General features: G+C 37.7%; 1 protein-coding gene and 1 long non-coding RNA gene across 6 annotated transcripts in view; one reads left to right on the top strand and one right to left on the bottom strand.

Moving 5' to 3' along the window:
- Positions 1-25,011, bottom strand: part of APBA1 (amyloid beta precursor protein binding family A member 1) — an 87,059-nt gene that overhangs the window by 8,956 nt on the left and 53,092 nt on the right. For 2 of the 5 annotated variants that reach the window (XM_040541024.1, XM_040541025.1), the window contains exons 3-8: positions 14,718-14,819; positions 11,255-11,294; positions 8,033-8,178; positions 3,091-3,123; positions 1,891-1,977; positions 1,126-1,311 (exon numbers count right to left, since the gene is read on the bottom strand). In XM_040541024.1, the coding sequence (XP_040396958.1) occupies positions 1,126-1,311; positions 1,891-1,977; positions 3,091-3,123; positions 8,033-8,178; positions 11,255-11,294; positions 14,718-14,819 (594 nt within the window). The remainder of the gene's footprint in view (positions 1-1,125; positions 1,312-1,890; positions 1,978-3,090; positions 3,124-8,032; positions 8,179-11,254; positions 11,295-14,717; positions 14,820-25,011) is intronic. The other 3 variants (XM_040541026.1, XM_040541027.1, XM_040541028.1) reach the window with 3 other exon arrangements.
- Positions 17,685-19,075, top strand: LOC121061736. Its single transcript, XR_005815237.1, has 2 exons — positions 17,685-18,402; positions 18,767-19,075. It is a non-coding gene; the product is annotated as an uncharacterized LOC121061736 (long non-coding RNA).

Here is a 25,011-nt window from a genome sequence, read left to right as displayed (position 1 = left end):
ATAAAATCAGCTGCTTATTCAAGTAAACCTTCCCATCTTGAAGACCTTGCTGATACACCATGGAGTAGAAGGCATATGAGGATATTAAAAGAACCTGATATTTTCACTTTACTTCTGTTAACTAGTTCAGCATATCTGACGTTGCACTGCAAAGACTCTTCAGACTAAGTGATGTGCAAGCCACAAGAACAGGAAGTAAGTCCTTATGTCATCCTCCCTAATTTGTGCAGGATGCCTTCCCTAACTGGCATCACCTCTGTAATGTGTACATAATTTACACATGGGAGTGATTCCCCTTCTTCCACCTCCTGCTACAGGAACCATTTGACTTGGCTAGTATTAATATGACAGTTGCCACAGACACAGGTATGTGGAGGGTTTAGAACTGGGAATTTTTGCCTTCCCAAATTATTAGAAACATTGCGTGATATCACTTCACCTAGGGCTAATCTGATTATGAGACTGACAACTATATATCTGGCCACTTCAATCTGATGTGTGTGTGTGTGTTTGATTTTACCTTTCATTTATAGACCTTTAAAAAGTGTATAAAAACAGCATGTTTTGTACACTGATCGTGAAGACAGGCTATCAAGTTTGATAACAGGTAACTTAGTTGACCCACACCACAGACATTCACTCAGCTGTCTCTGTTCAGGGTACTTCAGGATTACTGGAATTATCAATTTTCCTTGCTGGCTTTTAATACAATGTCACCAACTACTGTCCAACTCAGATCTCCTCAACAACAACAGAAATCACATTTCTGATATGTATCAATGATCCTTGATGTAGTATTTAGGATTACAATTTCCCTAGGAAAACAAGCTTCTTTGATAGACATTCACTCTCATATGCAGATTATGAGCTGGTATATGTAAACTGTGGCAGCTGGACCTTCTTCTCATTGCTACTGAAAGGTACTGTATGAGCTTAAAAATGGGATTTTTTTCTACAACAGTTTTCTGAGTAAAATGTCAGGTCTGAACATGCCAACAAAAAGCAAGATGAAATACCTTGTTGCGGTTAATGAACAAACAGGACCACTTGCAGTGGACTTCAAGACTACCAAAATGTGCTTACATTTCCACCCCTAGAAAATTATGAGACAGAGTAATTCCTTACATCTTCAGACTCAAAGACATGGCAAATCATTTTGTACTGTCTCTTTCCATCCTGGGAAGGGTGAGATGCTTCCACATTATCCTGGGAGTTGGACCGTGGCATTCTCCTACGAGCCATCAGAACAACTATATTCCCTATATCCGCAATGTAAGAAATGGTCCGCAGGGGATGATCCATCATGGTTTCCTGTGGAATAAAAAAAACCAACAATATAAGCAGGTGTTTCTTCTTATTGTACTCCTGGTCTTATGAAAACACACAAATGGTAACATAACACCTTAGTTAAGTCCACATAAAGAGTCATGCATGAAGGGAATTGCCAATAGAAAACAAGAGTGACACTTCCCAGAAGTAAAGCAAAGAACAAGTTTTACAAATCATAGTTTTATTTTCTGTTGAAAAGTACAAAGACCTCAATATAAGATCCTGAATATGCTGAGCATGCATGGGACCAACACGCAAAGGAGTATAAACTTCAGATTATCACAACCAAACATTCTGGGCTGCTCTAGGCACAATCGATACTTGTCACATCACAGCTTGTAAGAAGTCAGCTGAATGCAGTTAGTTTACTGACAAATTCTAATCATTTTCTACAGATATGGCAGAGTAATTGACACAGCCCTTGAATGGATTTCAACCTAGGAAATCCTGGGGAGAAGTACAAGACCCAGCACTTTTTGAAGGATAAAATTTGGTGGGTAGATGAAACTCTATTTCAGTGGCCTACTATCACAATATTGACAAAGGCATCCTTGTCTATACCTGTGTGTCTGCATTCAGTACTTTAATTCTCTGTGTAGAAATGAAGAGGTCCACTTCAGTCATTGGTTGAGATTCACCTTCGGGAGCCTGCAAATAAATGGATTAGAGTCAAACACAAACATAAGGTAACATCCTTACTAACGATGTTAGCTCACAAACAGGGGTATACTACAAACACAGTCACCAGAACAGCAATGCAAGATAGAGTATTAGACTGCAGAAGCTAAACACAAAGATATGGAAACAATATACAGATATATGAAAGTGAACTGGATAGTATTTGAACAATTTCTAACCCTGTAAAAGCTTCCCTGATATATTTACTGATCCAGTAAAGTTATACATGACTGTGACATGAACTGTTTAAAGATTTTATGAAAATCAGAATGATTCTCTCATTTTCACCACATTAGGAATCCCACTTTAAAGAAGTTTTTCACACATGCCATAAAAAGGCCTAACAGTATCTCTTGCTTGAGTAGTTTCTATATGGGCTTACAGTGACTGCTCAGACCCATGGAAAAACCTGTACCACAGGTAGGTACGGTTTAAGCAGTTCATAATACTGTTCTGGTAAAAAGGCCTTCACAGTCAGACATACCATTCAAGCACTAACCCACTTTAGAAGTCATATCTTTGTCAATAGAAAACCAATGCTTATAATTTTTAAAAAAAGTTAGAGGTGTTAAAGGGTACTCACAACCTCCATGAACAAAACTTATCACTTAAATAAGACACTCAGCATATTACTGTGTATATATACATAAACTTTTTTCTTTTTTGCATCCAGCAATTTGACACATTTGTGAATCAAACAGACCGTCCTCACTGATAAAAGATAAAATAAAAACCAGACATTTTTAATCTGTCATTTTACGAAGTTAGAACCTTTGCCATGTCAGTCCTGTTTCTTTAGCATGGATTTTGGGTACTGCTTGTAACCATTTGATAATTCCGATCTTTACTCTATTTGTAACATGAAATGGCTAATGATAAGCAACAAAAAATGGCCAACCAGGCAACTGATTTCTGAGAAATGTCAACTTGTATGGTGGCTCAGAAACAAATCTAAAGAAAACTTGCTGGATGCAGAAAATAACTCAAAATAAAGGCAAAAAAAAAAATCGAAAAACAAACAAACAAACTGCCAGAAAACAAAAGAACAGGCATAACATCAAGCTGATGGAGTTTGTACTGCACCTTCTTCCTGCTTTTGGCTAATTTCTGGGCCATCTGCTTAGCATGGAATAAACAGAGACAGGAGAATAGTTAGAGAAGACTTTACAGAGACTCCAAGTCAAGAAGGACTCTGCATGCTAATGACAGGGCTCACAGACTACTAGCCGTTCTAAATTAGTCCCTGCTTAGATTAATTTCTTTCCTTTTCTTTCTTATTTTTTTTTCTTTTTTAAGTTTCATGTTTAGCATAACCAGTGTAAAAAAATGAAAAGAAACAACACTAGAAGAGACTGGAAAATACAAAAGGATTTTTTTTCCATTTAAAATTCTACTCTCAAACAACAGGCTTTATTTCTTTGTTTGTTTTTAAGGAAGAAAAAAAAAAAGAGCTTCCCCTCATTTGCAGCAGGTAAACCATGCATGACCCATGAGGTTACTTTCTTTGAAGCAACACCAGTGTAAAAAGCAAGAGAAGAATTTTAACTATTTTTATTCCAACTTTTTTAGGAATTAAGGAATTTAAATTCAAGTTGCCTAATGCTGTCACACATGAACCATCTTTAAAAAAAAAACACTAAAACTGCACTAGTTTTTCTTCGAAATACAAAGTGACAGAAGCTAATTGTCACCTCCATTTTCTCCTCCTTCTATGCAAATATGCCCACGCCAACGTTCACATTGCATTTCTGAACAACAGGTTTCCCTGCGACACCTGCATACCACCATATTTTTTCAAGAAAGGCAGTGGAGCACATACTTCATGTCCACAACCCCTCTGAAAACAGTCTCTTGTCACTGATTTAATTGCCACTAGTTTAATTGACTTACATCCAGAGAGATATCACCGCATTGCAACAAATTGATATTTTATGTGCTATTACTGTGATAACAATAACAACATAAATAAGCAACATCATTCTTACAGTCTTGCAATCATTATTCAAGCCAAAGTGAACTGAACTGATGGACCTGCTTGCTAAAGAAATTCAATACTCACCAGGCTGGCAGATATCTTTTTACTTCCAACAATTAGTGTTAGCTAATTAAATTGACAAGTGTTTTTGTGGAGGGAAGGAGGCTTACTATTTCAAGCTTCGTAGAATCACAAGAAGAAAAATATTTTATACTGATGCTCACAACTTAAAATCTGCCAGTTTTAACGTAAACAAATCTGAAAGCAGCAACTGAAGCTTTAGACCATGCTGCTTATTTACAAATATGAATATATTCTCACGCCAACTTTTAGGCACTTTTTTCAAACTGATTAATATTTGATAGCCTGGTGATAACAAACTATTGCAAAAGCAATTCGAATTGCTTCATGCTGCAGACTGTGCATTATATTAATATTAATTTTCACTGGTACTCAGAAATACTATAGTTACCTTGAATAACAGCTGCCTGGCATACAATGGGCATAGGGGAGACACGCATGAGATAAAGCATTTAAACTGTTCTCCAAAATATTTCATAGAACTAAGGTGATGACATGGAACAAACAATTTTAAGAAGTGGTTTGGCACTACACTGAAATGGCATGAAAGAAAATATGGTCCACAAAAAAAAAAGGAAAGAAAGAAAGAAAGAAAAAAAGCACCAACGCCTCCCCGATTTAGGATAATTCTGTACAAGTGACTTTATTATTCCAATCCTCTTCATCACTGAGTTATTTTTCTGATTTAGATCAGAAGATCATTTCAGAATTCTTAGAAAGAACAGCAACTACCTACTCTACACAAAATAATATTTTTTAAAGTATGCAGAGTCTGGAATTTTCATTTAACCTAAGTGAGATTTAATTATGTGGCTAGTTGCGATTTCCAAAATCTCAGATTTTTAAGAATCAGCACACTCACTTCTGCTCCATGGATGGCTTAAATATAGTCAACCCATTTGACTTCTACAAAAAATGTACTGCAACTCAGTGAAAACCCAGATGACACTTGGTAGATGAAATATGATGAATTAAACTATTTTCACATATGGCTTCTTAAATTACAATCAGCAATTAAATCAGTTGTTATCTAAAAATGTTCAAACCTGCCACACAGCTCAAATCTGCTGGTGAAAAATAAAAAATGAAAGCTGTTATTCTATAGGTGAAATGTAGCAGCAATTCTCCACAGATCAGCTATGAATTGTAATCATGAACATTTATTTTTCTATACTGCTATAAATATTAAATGGATTAATTTCAAGTAAACTATGGAAAGATTTTTTTTTCCCCACACTATTTGGAAAAATGAGACTACAGTCAGAAAATAGTGAAATACCTTTCATAACACTAAAAGTACCTCTTCATGGGAATATGAAATCAACTAAGTTTGATGAATGTCTTCAAAGCATTGTTTCTGTTGTAACTTAGCTTGACTTCACAGAGATAACTGCCGAAGCAAGAAAACCCTCAATTCTTCCACTTCTAACTGTAGAGATACGTGTTTACAGAAAAAGCACGGAGAATTGTTTTCAAAATCAGTTCATATTCTGAGCGAATAAGTGCATGGTCTAAAGGCTCTGCTACAAGTAAGCATTAGATTATTAAATTCAAAAGGAACACGTTCACGTGGGAGGTATGTGTATGCAGCAGGCCTTAAACAAAGTCCTTCCCACTTCTAATACTTTTAACTTCAGATTTGTAGATTTTTAAAAGCTCAGTCTTAATTCATAACCTTTGTTTTCTTTAACTGTAGAGAAATGTTTCATATACAGCACCTAACTTACTCAATAAACAAGGACGAGTAGGGCACAGGTATCACTAGCATTGCGTGGGCAATATTTTACACATTTGGCCTACAGGCTGCCTTGAGCAGTGATGAATCTAGCAGCCAGAACTCTGTCATAATGAAGTTCTCAATAAAAAAGTTTGCTTTTTATGGGAATCACCAAAAAAAAGAGCCAAAATCAACAACAATGACCCTACAGTGCAGGGAAGCATACTTACATTTCCCGAACTTCACCTAGAAGCAGGAGAGTACTGTCACGGAAGCGTACCATGGTATTGTGTGCCATGCAGTAGGCACACCATTTTCTGAAATTCACTTACAGTTCCAGAAAATTATGTGTGCAAGCTAGGGTTTTACCAGGTCAACCATGCAACTGCTTGGACCTCCATGCTGAAACAAATTTTCTATAACCAAGAATATGCATGCCTGCTCATTTCCACGGATGTGTAAATTACAGGCTTGATGAGTGAAATGAGCTAAACAGATTCCTTCTGTGCTGAGGCACAGCAGTGCTGAGGCATAACAGAAACCTCAGGAAGAACTTTATTTTCCTAATCATTTCCTAGAAATATATTTAGTATCAGAGAAAGATTCTACTCTTTTCTACTACATAAACCCACTTTGAATCAATGTTTCTATTTCAGTTTTCTGTAACACATCTGTTCAATCTTTGCCTTTAGAAAGGCAGGCCTCATGTCCAGAACCAGCCTCAAGTTAAACTCCTGATGCCAGTTTCCCATCACAGCTGACGATGATCTTTCTTTTCAGCTTACAGCGATGTGTGCCTCCTAGATCCAGCCTCACTGAAGTCCTTATTCCCTTCCTTCCTGTAGCTTACCTTTTGTTTCCTGTGCATTCAAATCAGACAACTTTTCTACCATGCAGACAAGGCACAGCTTTACTCACACCCAAAGCAGGAAAGGAAAAGACAGTGGAAGGATAAGTCTCCACTATAGCTTTGGGAAGAAGCCACGAAGACTATGACCTGTGAGGGTTGAGAAAGCTGAGTGAATATCTTTTACAAAAATTCCACTGAATCTAGAGTCTCCACTGAATACAGACAAACCACTGCTTTTCAAAAGTTTCTTAAGTTTGTGGAGACTTTCCGTAGAGATGGCAAAAGATGACAGGAATGCTACTTCCCTGCCAAATAGAGCCTTCTCTAAAATGCTACCATCCTAGAGATTTTTAGAGACAAGGTTATAAAAATTTCTGTATTTGAACACCAGCAAAATTAAAATTTTTGGAAGTGTCTCAATATTTCTATTTGGAGCATTCATCTGAGAATTTCATGCACAAACTGAACTGAGCACTTGGCATGGAAGTATTGAAAGAAGTAGTAATATTAGGAAGCATAAGCGGATTTTAACAGACAATGCTATTGGCCTTCCTGATAACATGCCGTATCTCTTCCTCTCTCTTTTAAACGATTGTACAGACAGAGTCTGAGTTGGAATCCAAAATAAACCATACAAAGGAAAAATGCATAAATCTTAAACTAAAGAAAATGTTGAGGTGAGATTGCCTTGGTTAGCTGACTTAGCAGAAGATGAAGCTGTGTTCCTAACACACGGTGATGTATGGGTAGGGGAAATGTTATAGCATCTTCTATGACTACAACACTTCATCCATACACCTTCATTTCAGTTGACAATGTCATTGTAACTCACAATACAGCAGCACGCCCATCATGCTGTGATAAAACAAACAAATGACATGAACATACCATATTCCAGGACAAACTACATTTTTCTATACATCCCCGTACTCTCTCGGGCTTTTCTTTCTCTTTTTACGTCAGCTCACAGCTATTATTAGGTAGAGAAAATAGTATCCACAGCATGGTCAAAAATAACCGCAGACATTACCACAGTACAGGTTCTCTTCAAGCACCAAGCCAGAAGCAGCTGTAATACCTACTAGTTATCCTCTAAACCTGTTTTCTGTCAACACTATGTAAAATAAAACTGAGACCACCACTCAGTTTGGATTCTGGCTTAGAGAACATACCACAAGTATTTCTACAGGGAATTATAATGATCTGGTAGCTTTTACCTACCACCCTTGTTCCAAAAGCAGCATTATGCAAGTGATTTATCTTGCAGAAGGAAAGATGAGGCACTTAATATTCCTGAAACCACAGATAACACAATACGAGAGCACTACTACATACGTAAGAAGTTCCTATCTGCAATTTTAAGGTACCAGTATGAGAAGTAGCAAGAGAAATCACTTCTCACCTTGATCCTGCTGACAGCTTCCTGAGCCTGCATCATTCTCACATTCTTGGAGGGAGTTTTATCAGAAAGGAGTTGAGTTGAGCCAAGGTAATTGGCTGCAAAAATGATTCCATCGATTAAGTCTTCAGGATCGCAAGGTCCAGGAACTGTAACACAGGAAAGAAATCACTGCAGAAAATCATACTGAACAATGGCAAAACAGCAGCACTAACAATTTGAGCCTGCACCTGATGGCTGTAGATGCTCCTTTGAAATACTACAGTTTACCATGATGACATGGTAACCAGTAATTTCAAAGGTACAAAACATCAAGAAAATGCTCTCAACATCTCTCCAGCAGAAGCTGTAATTGTTAATCCAGCCTGTCTCTTGCAATAGCTCATCCTTTTGTGAGCAAGGATCACCCCAGGGCAAAACAATATCTCTGAGGTTTTGCTGTTATGAAGAGACATGGGGACTCAGCTCTTCCCTCATGCACCAAAAACAGCCTTGAAATTCTAAGGCAAACAGTCATGAACAGTAAGAGGAAGGGTGAAATTTAGGAACGGCCATCAGCCACTTTCTCACTTGGTGTCAGCCACAGTTAGTACACAGGTAGAGGAAACTCCCTGGCAATGCTTTACAGGTACTACACTGCTCCCCTTACTGAGACTGAGAGCCCAATTAAACAAATTGTTGTTATCCCACAGGCCTTTAAAGATCATTATTAGTCTCAACAAGGATATTGAGGGGGAGTATTCAGTACTTTCAGAATTCAGTAAAAGTGTGGTTAAACATTCAGAGCACAGGATGTCCCACTGGAAAAAGCAACTTTTAGTCCCCAAAGATTCTTAATGATCTGATTCCCATTAGCTTCTGTGGAAAGTTAGAGGGTGATGAAGTGTCCAATGCCTAACAATTTTAATTGTTATAAAGCAGCATTTATGATTGATAACATTTTCAGTGTTAGGCAATTATATCTAAAAATTGTATAGCTAAAAAGTCGTATTTTAACACTTTGCTATATGTTAAAATTGTCATGATTCAGTAGAGTGATTGGTTTAGCTAAGCTTCCTGTTTTTGTACAAGTGACAAAAAACAACTGATGTTGAAGACTTTTTGAGAATGCAAATCTTCCTAAAGAACTCTATTGGTAAAAGTGCCCACATTTTATCACCAAAACCAAAAACAAAACAAACCAACCGACCAAACAACAACAAAAAAATACCCCAGGTTGTTTTTTTTTTTCATTATTCTGGGAACAAAGCAAAAAAATCTTACAGTATCAGAATGTAGTTTTCATTAGGTCAGAGCTTATCTTGAGAAATGAAGCAATGGGGCTCAAAGTTTAACATTACTCAGAATGCCAGCTCTAGTTTAATTTTAAAGGAAGAGGTTAACAACCACTTAGAACAAGCATGAGAAACTTCAGCTCTGAAGAAATGCAAGTCATTCTTAAGAATAAGATAATAAATGCAAGAGCTGAAGATAAATATCACACTCAGATTATACAGACTTAAGTAGATGTATAAACCTTATAAGGAAGCTAGTCTCTTTTGTGGTTTCTTTAAATACAAAAATTTAGGACTAGTCATTTTAAGATGTCCATTTTGCGTGCTGGCAGAAGCTGTTCAGATACTAAGTGTCTGGAAGACCCTCAAAATGAACAAGTCATTTTCAAGGACACAAAACCAAAAAAATGGAATTTCTCCCTTAGGGAAATTTATGCATCTGGAAGTGCTACATATTTATAAACTCTTCCAGTCATGAAACCACACAGCATTTTAAAGTGCTGCTTTTTGTTACTCTATATGGTAAAGGCCTTATCACAACTTCTATTACCAAACAATTTATAGCACTATTCCTGATTAAAACACAAAAAAAAAAACCCCACAAATTTAGTCTGACATTCTGTAAAGGTGTAGATAAGATTCCCAGAAAGCATAAAAAAAAAGGCATGTGCTCTATTTTCATTAGAGGTGAACTTACATACAACGCTGCTTTTTTAAAGACCCCTTCCATTTATTATCTCTGACAAATTATCTCTGACAACAGATAATATCAAATTATTTTCCGTTGAGTGGAAGTGTAGCATAAGTGCTAGCAAGCTTTTTTGGACTACTAGTTCACAAAGGACTTTTTTTTTTTTTTTTTTTTAAAAAAAAAAGTAATTTCCCACTGGACAAAGATTTAAGAAAATTTTAGTTTACTAGTTTTTTTTTGGTTTTTTTTTTTTTTTTTTTTTTTTTTTTTTGAGAGTAGGATTCTTTTAGATAGCCCTTGACAGAGGGCTACAACCAGCAAACTCATTTCAGTTTAAGACAGGTCATTCATTGCCACAAAATTCCAAAGTTCAACTAGTTTAGAAACAACATACGAGATTTACACTAGTTGATGATCTGGCTATAGATTCCAAAATATGCAGCACATATACTGAAGACTAAATGAGTGATCGATTTGTAGTCAAAAGAGAATGACCATGTAATTGTTTAAACACAGCACACTATAAAGCAATCCAAGGAGTTCCAAGACAGTCCAAATGAAGCATCACATCAACCGTATTTCTGGCATTTCATAAAGCACATAGCACAACCACTGCTGGGGCAAAACAACAAATGCAAATTAGAATTTTCTGCTTCTGTCATGCTCTCATAACAAAATAAGTGAATTTTACAGCATGCAGTCTTTCTGTATGCACATAATGCAGACTCTACAAAAGCTGTTCAGGTAGCAGGTAACTTGTTTGTTGACATTGCTCTAAATAAACTCAGCACAAATACAAGTGCAACCTTAACTCTAACACAGGAAGTGCTAGTTAATTAGAGGACAAATAGCTGTAAACCAGTGCAGATTTCCTCTGGAAGACCTGCCAAGTAATCTTATTAATTCACTCCTGCCAATTAACACAAATGAGACTGGATTGAGGATGCCGTTTGAAATCAGTGCTAGAGAGAGCACTAGTCATCTTCCCTAACCTCTTTTCCTCATCCACCATAAAAAAAGGACCTGAGACAGAAACCATGAATAGAATACTAAAAAAATAAAATATGCATGTTTCTGAACTTCAGAAAGAGCCTAGTACAATTTAATTCAGGCTGCAGACTGAACACAATTTTATCTAAATCCGTAAATGCAACCCTAGCAGTTTTTGTATTCAGCAAATTAAAATAAAAAATTATACTTTATAAATACTGGAGTTCTTTGCATATATAAAAATATTTAGAAATCGTAGAACCATCTTACCTTCAACATAGGTTGGAAATGAAGCCAAGCTTTTTCTGGACTGTAATTAAGACAAAAAGGATTTCAAACAAAACAAAGCACGTGCACATATGCATTAAAAATTTCCCCATGCCAAATAGAAATAAATAAATAAATCAGTTATTACTAAAGGAAGATAACTGCTTATTAAGATTTATTTTTCTATCCAGTAGTTTCAAACTCTAACCACCTAAGATAAGTTTGGTGTATTCCACTTGTGTGTTTATCTATCAGGCAACATGCTAAGCTCAATTTTCAGTTACTTGCTGGTGTTTGGTAGTATATTAACTGTCTATCAGTCAGTGCTCTCCTTTTACTGATCAACAGGTATGCAGGAAAACATGTGGTATCTCAAAGACACTGAATTTTCCATACACAAATAAGTATATGTAGCAATATACAAAATTACCCCTTACTGTTATTACTCATGACTGAAACTATCAGCTCTTAATTATTCATTACCTAAATTTTGTTATTCATTAGGACTGTTCTTAGATGTATCCTCATGTTAATACAGCCTATAAGAAACTTCCCAAATTTTAACAAGCCAGGTAGCAACCTATGTTCTACAGCATAACTGAATTCTCTAACACTTCACCACCAGCTATGTTTATACGGTATCAACCACAAAAACATCTGTTTGTTTCAAATTCATAAAATATAAATGAATCAAAAAAGTCCTGCCTTGTATATGTAAATACTCAGTGTAAAGTAAGACCTTTCAACTGCATCTTTCCACAAAAGACACCGTGGCTAACACTTCAAGCATCTGAAAGCTACAAATTCAGCAAGACTCACCATTTTGTACATACTCAGTAACATCCCCACACAGGAAAATACACCAAATAAAATTTGGTGTGTCAACATATAGATGGTAACAGGTGGTAATAGATGACATTGAAACTGATGCCGCTATCATACGTGTCATAGGTAAGAATTTTGGATAGTCCAAGGACTACAAAACTTTCATGAATCTACAACTGATTCTATCAGCAGTAACTCCTCCAATGACTGCTCAATACAATTGTATTAAAAGAAGATCTGTGTGTGATCAGAATAATGTATAGTATCTTTTTAGTATCTTAATAGTACCTGCTTTTATACAAACATACACTTATACATATATGCCAAATTATTTTCCCTTATGGCAAGCAACACAGGTTCTGTATGTTAGTAGGCAAAAAAAACAAACAGGCAAACTAGGAAGGTTAAGTGACAGGCTGAGTGACGAACCCCAGGGAGTTTTTTCCATTGCAACAAATGGAAAATAGATGTAACGTAAGTAATATTTTTCAAGGAATGATGCTAGTCTTGCTATAAAATAAAACAACTCATGAAAGTAAAACAACAGTTGCATGACAGACAGCAGAGCCTGTGCAGCCTTTAAGTACTTGTTGTTCCTTAGAAAAATGACTAAGCTGTACTGCAAAACCAAGAAGGCTCTCCATCAGAGAGAGTACTAGCATAAATAAATGATCTTCTCCTTCTGCCAAAGCATATCAGTTCCTGTGAGGGTACAGATATCCCTTTTCAGACCTGTGACTCTTTCATCTCGTCAGATTAATGTTTTTTTTTACCAGACCACCTACCTATACAGACTCAACAATGCTTTGCAGTTGCTGCTGGTGTGGACCTAAGAGGGATATTCAACTGCTGGACTCTGACAGGAGACAGAGGACAAATCCAATGCGTGCCTGTGACAGCTTATGCATATAAATGCATTTCCCAAAGCACTTTTATGTTAAACTGAGTGCCCGAAGTTTATAAATACAGATTTGGCAATTTTTCAGCAATCTGATGAACTGATGCAACTTCTTCTCTGGATAAAACAACGTAAACTGTCATCATATATGCTCTTGCTACAAAATCTTGCACACTATTAATTTTTTTTTGTCCTTAACCCAGGTCAAAGGACATTCAACTAAGACCACAAGAATACTATAGAAACAGATAACGTTGCTGATAAGAGGAAATCTACACCTTTTAATTTTAGATACCCATGAATAATGAAATATTGAGGTATTAATATTTGATTACTCTTGTTAATAATCTTGTTGCCTTTCAGCCTACTATTACAAAATTTGTATTAAAAAAAGGTTTTATTAAGACCTTAAAGTAATTTCCCCAAATTATGAGGCTTCTTTATGACTGTTGTTCTTGCATGGAGGTCCTAAAACAGGTATTATTGCTCATTTGAGGGAAACAAAACAGCCTGATACATCCTACTGTGAATCCTGGTTTACCAGGATTAACTCTGAAGCTATGTGTGAGCACATACAGTAATGCCTAAAAACTGTTAACAGCCAGAATGTACATCAAGTAATAAAATCTGTAAGCTGAAGAAAGCCAGAGGCTTGAATAAGCTAACAATATTGCAGGCAAAAGTGCAATCCGCTACTGAAGGCTTTAGCCCATGAGAAATTATGAATTTCTTAAGCCTTTTGAATCCTTCCATTTTCTTCTAAATGCAAATACCGGTTAGCAGAAATACATACACGATACAAGCTTTATTACACTCTTGATAATAAAAACAGAAAGAAAAAAAAGAATTACTAATTAGTGTTTCAATTTTAATCAGTACTTCCAGTCACAGTAGGTCAATTTCTCTCACTATGGAAGATAACTCATGCATTGTTATCAGTAGCAATGTGGTCTTTTGTGGTCCTTTGTTTGCTACTGTGCCTACAGTTTCCATATTTTTTTGAAATTCTTTTTTTTTTTTTTTAAAGCAAATAAACCAAATATTTGCATGTTTCTGTTTACAAAGCCAGACAGTCTACACTAATCTAAATACTTTTTATATTGAATTATTTTCTTCTTGCGCTGTGAGAAATTCTACTCACAACTCTCATTTTGTGTTGGTAGAGCTAGAATACTGTAAAAAGCTGCGGGGTGAAATAATAGATAAATAAATAAACAGCTCTATTTTGAGGAGCACAGGGTAAGGAACTCCTATATCCTGACTGTAAATCACTGACAAGTTATCACTAAATCATCCAGTTCTTCCAACAGCTCAGGTTGTACAATGCTAATATAGTAAGCAGCATAAATTACTACCTAACTAATTTTATTTAAGGAGGATTATTCATCTCGCTGACAAGCATTACTTTCTTTGTTGGAGGACATTCTGCACAGAAAAAGGAAAAGGGCTTAATTTGCCTCTACTACAGAAGTGATGTTGGCTGTTCTTCTCCCAGCCTGCTAAGTAAATTTTGTGGCAGCCAAACACAGAGTCAGAAATGCCACGACAAACAGACTTAAGAATGTTAGAAATTCAGTCAGACAGCCAGGCAAGCATAAGGGAAAGGAGCAGCAAATCAGCTATTCAAGTTTGTTCCAATTTCAGTAAAAGAGAAGGGATTGCGCAGGTATAATGGGGCAAGGAAAATAAAAAGGCATAAGCATTATGAACAAGACTGTGGCTTTTAAAAAGATTTCACTCTACCTCTTTATTAGTGGAGGGCTCTGCTGTACTGCAGACATCCTGGTGATGTTGCCTACTTGACGACTCAGCACCCCGAGGTGAAGAGGAATCTGGAGATGGAGACTAGACATGGCAAGGAAATAAAATTAAATAATAATCTGAGTGACCAATGTAGAAGTTCTTCTTTCATATTTTCCTCTAACTTGGTAGAGGAAATAAGAGATGAAAGTGAAAAAGAAAAAAACAAAACAAAACAAAACAGGACAAACACTTTTTGAAATGTTGTAACCCTTGATTTTATCACAATGATTAGATGTAACTAACTCAGTATCTCACTGGACTCAACCTCAACATCTAAATCTTTAAAAAAAATGTGTATGTATGAAATGAAACAAGTAGAAAACTTAAAAAAATGTACTCAGTGGCAGACAAGACTGAGCCAAAAAGTATGTCATAACACCACACTTTTATGGGATAAATGGAAGATTGTCTGTGGTACTGGGCCAACTGCTTCCATTTATTGTCAGCATTCAACTAAGCTGCAGTTACAGGACTTACAGCTGCATGAGTACATGCCTGTGGCATGCAGGCAAATGATTCTGAGTCTGCTGAAAGCTGTAAGCAGCACAGACCCACGTCCTAGAATTCTGGCGTTCTAGGAAAGAAAGGGTAATGTCATTAAGAAGAAGTAAGCTGTGATGGCAGACAGGTGAACTGACCATGAACAGAAAAGGGATTCTGTAAAGATTACTTAACTGTCAAACTGGGAAGAGGGAAGAAATGCCTGTGGTTTCCTCTACAAGCATATAGGCTTTCAGGTATGATTAACCTAAAGTGGCAAACTGATCTCATCTAAGCAGAGATGGAGTTCAGTGGTTGTCCATATATGTTAGCCGTCATCTATAAAAACACCTTTAATAAATTGTACAGCGTAATATTAACATATTCAAGGACTTCTCAAGGTATTCAAGGGCTATTCAGTACCAGTGTAACCAAGAACTACAATTCCTCAGCCTAGATACAGTACAAACTTTGAAAAAATTTCACAGTTCACGCAGTTTATCTTAGTATCATACATGCTCTCTAGATCAAATTTCCTCACTTTTCTTCTTTCACCCATACACAGTTTAGCGGAGAAGCTGTCTCTCATATAATTTCCTAGCAATTCAGGAAAAACATCATAGGAAAAACATCATAGTAGAAAACCAACGGGAACAGCATACAAGAAGAGCAGCATGGAATTTCTAGCTCTGTGTGATCTGCCCGCAAGTATTTTGGTAAGCTGCTCTTGGAAAGGCTGCTCTAATCACAGGCAGCTCTTGATGGATGCTGCTAACACACAGCACACTGTTGCTAAAAAGCCACAGCGAGGTACCTAAGGTCCCGAGCAGGGCAGACTGGAATGCAAACATGACACAAGAACACTAAGCTGGAATTAATGCAGGTGACCAACTTGTAAGAGAGAATAAAGCTTCAACCCGGCACACATTTTGAAGGCAGATTTTAAGAAGGTACTTGTAAAATATGTCCGTGCCAAAAGGTGAACCCTCTAAGGAAGCTTTAGCGTTTAGTTACGCAAGCTGGGTTTTTAACCCAGCAGCACTGGAGTTCTACAATCTCCTTTCACATCAGGAGTTTGGCCCCACCTTTGCCAGCTCAGCAGTACATCACTGACAGCAAAACAGCCAAACGCTATTCTTCTGTTTTCATAAACAATTACGTGACATATCAGTCATATCAGAAAAGGGCTCTGAGCTGGCAGCAGCTCCAGTCCAGGAGTTCCCTCCTGCTATGCCTCTGCTCTAGCTAAAGCGTTAAGCTCCATGAAATAGTGTGCAAAAACTCAAAGTTTTGCAAGTTTATTTTCACAGATAAAACAAGAAAATAGAATTCCCTCCTCCTCCTCTTTCTTCTTACCCCGATTCCTCTCAAAGAAATATATTGGATACTTAGCAAATGTTAGAAGTACAGTCAACCTGGTGAAGGCTCCCCCAGTTAGGAAGCAATGGCTTTTAGGGATGTCTCCAGGGTAAAACAGCAGTCCTTGCATCTCCCTACGTTTTGATTCATAACTGGAGGGCAAAAATGAGACTGATGGTTACCGAACAGACCAGATGTGGTTGTGAAAGGGTCCCTAGGCTGCTGCATGTACTTGCTCTGTAAGACTAAATGGTCTCTCCTCACTCCACTGGCATTTACACAGCGGCTGTGGGAGGGGTGTGGGCTCTCCTGACTTGCTGTGTAACTACCAAGAGTTACAATACCACAGTGACTTAACTGTGCAAGTGGCAACTTCTGTTTCCTTAAGGATGTACCCCCATAGCGTTTCCATTCCCACTAGCTAGCTAATATTTCTGCACGAGGATTAAATACAAAGGGGGAGCACCGCTATCAACCTAATAATGGCATCAGTATATTGCAGGACTGAACTTTAAACAGTAAACAAAGAAACAAAGTAAAGCATACAATCTTTTAGCATCAACTGTTTCCACACAAAACATTATTTAAAATGCCAGAAAGCTTTCTTACTGACACACAAAACTAGCAACTAAAATAAATTATCTCATTTAAAACAGTTGGTTGTTGACATTTAGGAACTTTGCACAATCTAAAATGTATTAACAGTTACTCCAGTTGCACTACAAGTAACTTCATTGGCCTATCTTCATCTACAAAACATCAGTATTAAGGAAACACCAAAATAACTACACAGCCTCCCTCCCATGTGCTGTTTCAAAGTTCACTCATTTTTTCCTGAAAAAAAGAAAATCCTCTGCCCTGACCAAAAATACTAACATCAAATATCAAACTGGCTACCAAGTTTGCTACATAATAAGAAACGAGAGCTCTCCCTGAGAAATTTTGTAAGAGAAAGTTCAGCCTTTGAAGAATAACACTCGGTTTTCTTCACTTACAACGCACAAGGAAAGAATGCAGTCGCAGTCTGTGAGTAGCTTTCATACCAGTATCAAGAAATACTTTGATAGACTACTTCCACAGCTCCTCAAAGCACGACAAACCGAAGTCTAAAATAAATGCTTAGTAACAGCTTCATTGTCTCCTAACAAAACAAATTCTAAAAGCCTAAAGAAAATGCTCTCAGAACAGACAACGTAAATGCATGTGAGGCATGCTGTTGTTACATGGAGAGGTCCAGCAGCAGAACTAAAGTGTTTGTTCTCTGATGTGCAGTAACAAAAAAGTACCAGTTGCTGTCATGAACATCTACTTACATTTTTCTTACGATATTCAGCCTGGTACATCCAAAAGTTTTCCATCTCAGTTTTGGTGTTGTTTGCTTCTGTCTGACACACAGCTCCCTCCACCTGAGAAGCCTTCCCTGCTCTTGTGCGTTGGAATTCAGTAACAGAACTGGGAACTGGAGAGGAAGGAGTATCATGTTGCATCTAACCTATCCTGGTCAACCCACCTGGCTGCTGAATAACTTGTGAAGACAAACATAACTGACCCTGAAACATCTTCAGATGCAACCACCTGCTTTTGCTTCATAAAAGCAATGTTGTTTTACCTGTTTATGGCAGCAGCATATCTGAAAATAGTATAACTTTGGGTGACATACAAAGCTGGGACAGAAAGGATGAAATCAACAAATACTTCAGCAAAGCAAGATGGACTCAAACAAAAGACCATTACTTACACGACAGTAACGTCCACGTACGGGCTTCTTGGCAGAGGAATGGCAAAGGTACTCTTCCTCTACATTAGCTCATAGGAGACGACTAGATAAAGCAAGGGTTTTTAATTTAATTGACTTCAGTGATAAAAAGTCTTCTCAGAGGTACCCCCATATATTAGGCAAAGGTCAAAGGTCTACAACGTTTTCAGGTCCAGCATGTAACTATAATTAGACCCATAATTTCACAAGCAGCTGTAGCCTAGCCACTGAAGTTGTCTATCCACTGTGATTTATCAAAATAGTTTTTGCTATTGGTATAGAAGCTACTTTCTGACTGTGACTATGTTCCTTGTACACTGTATATAGTCTTACTATGCATTACACATTATGTATTGTTATGAGCTACTGTTAAAGCTGTTTTTCTTTCCTTCAGGAGAGGGGGAAAGAAAATGCACCTGAATCCCACAGCCAAGATCTTTAATAAGCAATCCACCACAGCTGTCCTATTTCAGGACCTGATCACAAGTCTATCACATGGAAGGCATCATTGCAGAATATCTACTGTGACAAACTGAGACCATCAACAAATGTTCATAGCTTTTAGATGACATCAAGTACCTGTAAAGAATAGAGCTGAAAACTAAATTTCCTTACGATATAACTAATCGTCATTACTGTCCTACTTTGTATAAATTTGCAGTAACTGTAGTGATAAATAAAGGCTTTGAAAAAAAAAAAAAAACCACGAACACCCTGAACTATTATACACATACATGCATACTGTGACACAATCTGTGGAATTTGTTTTATTGCTGTGGCATGAGGATGAAACTGCAGTTTGTCCTTTAGTTAAACCTATGGCACAACTGCAGCCCTGTGCTGCCCACTCACCCATCAGTTTCCTTGTGTGGTCCAGGACCCCCCCTCAACACGGCTAATTTATGCACAGATGATAACGACAGGTTGACTTGAGACAAGATAACTGACTGAGCTGCTCAGCTCCGAACAAAGCATTTGGTTAGCTGCTGTAGCACCTCTCCATACAGGAATTGCAGGCATTCCCCCTGGTGACTCCTGCTGCGCACGTGTCACCTGCTGAGAACATCAGCAGTTTGGGGTGTATTGGTCTGAGGAGTCCCCACAGCTCAGCTGAGGGTGCCCTGCAACATCGGGGCTTCCCACCACTTCCCACTGCCTGGATAGTGACTGGCAGGCCCACTTGAGAGATCCGAATGTCCACAGTGGTCCTACAAAGCTCTGAATAAACTAGCTTTCTGAAACACTGTCCACGAGCGTCTGTACAGCAACACTGAGTTGTATGTAATTCTGCAGTAAAATTCACAGAAGTTACAAAAATGGAGATTTTGACCTAAGCCATAACTGTGTACCTATGCCAAAGCCTTTTAAGATCCCTGTCCACTACTGCTTATATTACTGAATCCCAGATACAAAATAAAAATATACGTACAAATGAGAAGGGGTTCAGATTTGACACAGAAAACTCAGAGTGAGCTAGTAATAAAAGTAACTGAGCCTGTTACGGGAAGATGGGCCTTTACTTTGTCCATTTCAGAGAACCTCACAGCCACAGGAACCAGCAGCAGTAAGCGTTTAGCACCACAGCTGCACTTTGTGAGCTGTAACTCGTCTCTGAATAAAACCTCGGGCTGTACGGACTCTGACTGTCCGTCGGATCACACTGACGCTAAGAGGGTTGGGGTCTGTCCTGCCGCATGCGCGCTGGGTGGAAGGCTGCCAGCACAGCGGGACTCCTGGAGGATGGTTTGGTGCTGGATGCTTCTCTCTCGGCTACGGACCTCCCCAGCTGTACTTTCACTTGAACTTGCAGCTTGCGTGCAGCTTCACGGGTCAGTCCGAAAAAATTAGTGCAGATCCCTCCTGTGTTTTCAAAAGACTGAAATACTGTAACAAGTGCTGTTCCAGCTTTCAACAGCACAGGAAAAAATCACTTGGCATTGCCTTCAGCTTTCCGTAATTTAGAAAACATAACAAGAACAAAATAAAAACCACCACCACCACCAAAAAGAAACAAAGCAAGGAGTTACGAATGCAATGCTCACTGTAATTTTAAAGCCAGTAAGTCATCGGGTGAGTGCCTGTTATCGAGCACACTAATTGATAAACATACGCTTTCTTCTGTGTGATTGATGAATCACCATAAAACTTTCTGCCCTGGGGATTAAAATGCTTTTTGTTTTTTTAACTGGGCTTACTCTTTAATTTTAAGACTGTGATCTTGACAGAAAGATTACCTCTATTCTTTGTGCTCAGCAAACAGTTTTAAAGGGTCCATTCAGAGAAAAAACACGATATCTTATTAATACAAACTCATCTTTATTTCATTTCTTTTCTCCCCCTCCCATTTTCCTCTCCCCCAGTTCATCTATTACTGAAACCTGCTTAATTATTTAAAACAGACTTCTTTATTCCTTTGTTAATAATACATTAGTCCTGCTCCGGAAAAAGTGAAGCAAATTCATCTCCATGAAGACACTCCATTTTTGGAGTCACCACAATGGAGAAAATCCTACAACTGAGAAGTCAAGGGTTGAAATTAAATATAGATAACCAGAACGAACAGAGAAGCAAAACAACACAGCTCAGTTCTGTTCAACCTGAAAGGCTTGTCTTCAGCTGCGAATTTCCACTTCACAAATCCAAACCACCCATGTATGTAGTTTAAATTTGTATTAGGTTTTATTTTATGTTCCACCACCTCAAGTGTCTGCAGAGGAACAGAGACTGTGGCTCCGATGAGAGAAATTTACAAACCAAAGTCTTGGAACACAGCAACAAAACATGCCTTGCAGGTCAACAAAACGTGAGATCTGGCTTTGAGATCTATAATTCCATAAATAACTGAACGGACCTCAGAACAAAGTCATGGTATTTAGTCCTGGGAGCAGGGAATTTCTCCCCCGAAACCACTGTTTTCTCCTGATTATGGCAGAAGTGAAGTAGGCAGCCTGCTTGTCTTCTCTGGTCATGAGAGGACAGAATTGCTCCTTAAATCCTTGCCAAAAAAAAGACCTAATTGAGTGTTTGTGCCTTTTTCTGCTTTTCTCAACAGGTTCCCTGTATTTCCACAACTGGAGTAGCCACTCTTCTCAAAGCTCTATGACATTTTAAAGATGCTTTTTAGACTTTTTGTATGATTTATATACCAGGATATTCCACCATATTCTGAGATACCTACTACATGGAACTACTCCCTTATCCTCTTTGTATCCATGCACTACTGATATCTTCTATTTAGACCTGCAAACACCGCTGGTCCTGTGCTTGGCTAGGCACACTCACAACATATTTCTGATGGACAATCTGACTGAAAAGAGAAATAGGCATGAACTATGTAAAAAGAATATGGGCCTTCCCTTCCAGGGAGATAACCACAGGCATTTAGAAGAACAGTATTGTCTAAAGGGTATTTCTGTCCACCACTCCCAGACATGTGCATACCACAAGCTTCATGCTGGTCTCAAGCTATGAACATGATTCAGTAGGAGGTGAATAGACCATCTCCAGTTTCACACTCAGAAAACAAAACCTCACTGCAGCTCCACAGTCTTTTTCCATCATGGGTCAGTTTCCTGTCGCCACATTTCACACAGTTGTGCAGCTCTAACCGCTACTGTATTTGAAAAAGATAAACACGTGAAGCTAAATCCAAGTGATTTTCTGCTTTGGTTTAAAAAAAAATATTCAGATAAATAGATTTTAGAAATATAATCAATTGCTCATATCTCTTGTAAGTGTCAAACTACAAAAAATCTTACCGCATTTACTACAAGGACACTGAGATAATTTTTCAGCATTTATCAAATACACAAGTGTCATACCTTCCCACATATGGTCCAGAACATTTCTTATCCCAGTGAAAGCATCACTAACAAAGGTGCACAAGGCCAGTGGCAGCAAATACTCTCCATTGTTAATTATTAAGCAGATACTCGAGTATACTATTTATTTATTCACAGAAGTCTGCCACCTACATCGTGGTACTACTATCGTTTATTACAATAGAACTGTCCATGTCTGTGAGTAAATTTTCTTTCGTTGTGTACCTACAAAACATCTCTTCTGGGGAGAAATAAGTAGGACTGGCCAATGAATAGAAATTCCTGTAAATTAAACCTCAAATAAACCTGGGAACAGACCTTCTTAAAAACAAGCAGAATTCTACTGAAGTGATCTGTATCTTTCTGTCATGCTCATTGCATAAGTCTTTCCTAAGTCCCAAACTACACCCAGCTGCAGGCTAGCCAAACACTTCTTGATTGCTAGCTTCTCAAAATAGTCTCAGGATACTTCAAACTCATCCTCTTCCAAACGTTCTACTGTGAACGTATCATCTAAATGCTCAGTGCTGAGGAGTGACAGTCACTTTCTTGTGAAAAAGCCAAAAGAGGTTGTCATATTTAATGACTCTCAACCACAAATCATTCTTCTGACTCCCTGGCTTCATCACTCCCTCTTGCAGAGCTCCTAGCTAAATAAAACATGACCAGTCCTTAGATCTGAAGAGGCCTTACCAATTTCAGTATCTTATAATACACAGAACGTTTACAAATATTTCCAAACAAGTATTACTTTTAAAATCAAAATGGTTTTGATAAAAAACAACGTGGGTACAACTTCCAAAGCAGACCTGCAAAAATACTGAAGGTAATAAAAGACCCATCAGGCAACAATAATTCTAGGGGAAGAAAAGGGTGTTTGCCTGAAGGTAAAACACTGTCCATGTAGTTCCTTCTTATTTCAAGACCAATACCACTAATTAGATTGAATTACTTCTCTGGCATAGACTGGTTGCACTAAAAAGCTTGTGTCTGAGATCCTTTTTCTTTCTGAAGGGAGAAAGAAGGAAAATCTACATTCAGATAAACAGGCTCTAACTGTATTTTCAGTGCAACTGATCACTCATGACCACTTAGACAGCAAAATCCAATTTTGCCCAATTTACTGCTAAGCAATTGTAGTAATACTCTGTTTAAGAAAGCAGACTGTTCAGAACAGTATGTTGTGAAATCTGATTTAAAGAGTACAGTAAGGCATAGATGTAGTCTTCAGTGAAAAACAAAAACCCTACACAATCCCAAATCTTGTATTATATTCTTCTTCTGCAATATGTATTCCCTTCAATCTGCTCCTGGTCTGCTAAACTATCACTCAACTAACTTTCTCTTTCCAAGAACAGAGACCGTCTATACATCTACAATCACCATTTCACTTTCCACTGAGCTATACTTACTGTCATCATACATCACTGCTTTGACTGCAGCCATAACTGAAAATCTCGGTCAGGCTCTTGTCTGACAGGCAATGAAAAATGCTGAATGAGAAATTACCTTTTGGTACAAAACCAGAGCCCCAGTGTACTTCACTATGGGTATTGTTATTGATGCAGACTGATGGAAACACCTGTTTTGATTACTATACGAACACACTATGCCGAGTCCTACCAGCATACTCAGAAAGTCGAATCCTGCAAGGTGCAGCAATATTTTGGAAAGCAGCTGGAGCACCTGCAGAAAGGACTCAGTGCTCCAAGGATCCCCAGCCTAACGCTGGCAAGACCATTGCTGGTACTGGGTGTTATGACCAGAAAAATCAGGAAGCAACAGCAAGTTCTTTGGTCCTCCCAGAAAAAGACAGCACTTAGATGCACAGACAATATGGTGACCAAAATGTACAGCAAAAGAGTAATGCCACCCATATTCGAACAATAGGAGAGACTTAATGAAAGCTTCTGGAAATTTCTGAATTAGTTACACTAAAGATAATTGTTCTCATTTACAGCATAATCTGGAAATGTTGTTTTAGGCCTCCACAAGACTGCTAATCAACTCTGTAACAGATTTATTTTTTAATAATATTAAGAGGAATAGTTTTTGCAATATTTTTTTAAAATTAAAAGTTTCAATGAAACTATAAAGAAACAAAAACCAAACGTAAACACACTCATCACTATGTGTTTCTGTTTTCAAGCAAAAATAAAACCTGAAAGCTAGTTCCCACAGCTAACTTGCATGTTTGTCAACAACTCAAACCCCATACTCCAAAAATCTCTTTCCACTTGCAGAATATTAGCCTTCACAGCTTTGAAGACAGATGAAAAATGCAGAAGCATGTCATAGATCTGCATTGCATGTGACCTTTTTTCAGTGTCTGAATTCCCTTTGAAAAGGTTGAGGTGTTTAGGATAGTTCTGATGCATTCCTATAAGTTTTCAGCAATTCAGTTTAAAAGGCCAAAAACCCCACAGTTCTATCATTTGGTGTTTTTCAAAAAAAAAAAAAAAGGTCACAAAAAACATTCCACAGCAATACAAAGGATAGAGCAGATGTTTGTAGTGCAGTTACCCATGAAGTAATGGCATGGTTCCGTATTAGAGATAATTTTTGGTCCAATACTTCTAGTATATCAGCCATTTTCACATCAGGCATAAATTTAACTTAGTTAGTTGTTTATGAGTTTGTTTTATTAGAAATACAGAAAACCCGTAAAACTTCAAGGAAAGGTTATCATACAGACAGCTGGAACCACAAACTGTGAACTGATTCTGATCCAAGTTAAGTCTCATGCCAAAAGTACAGAATTTGAGAAATGCTAATGCTGTAAACCCGAAAAAGGGTTTTCAGTACTTATACTGCTGGA

Source organism: Cygnus olor, chromosome Z (genome assembly GCF_009769625.2).
Source record: "Cygnus olor isolate bCygOlo1 chromosome Z, bCygOlo1.pri.v2, whole genome shotgun sequence".
Classification (NCBI taxonomy): Eukaryota; Metazoa; Chordata; class Aves; order Anseriformes; family Anatidae; genus Cygnus; species Cygnus olor.
This window is presented reverse-complemented; position numbering and strand designations above follow the sequence as displayed.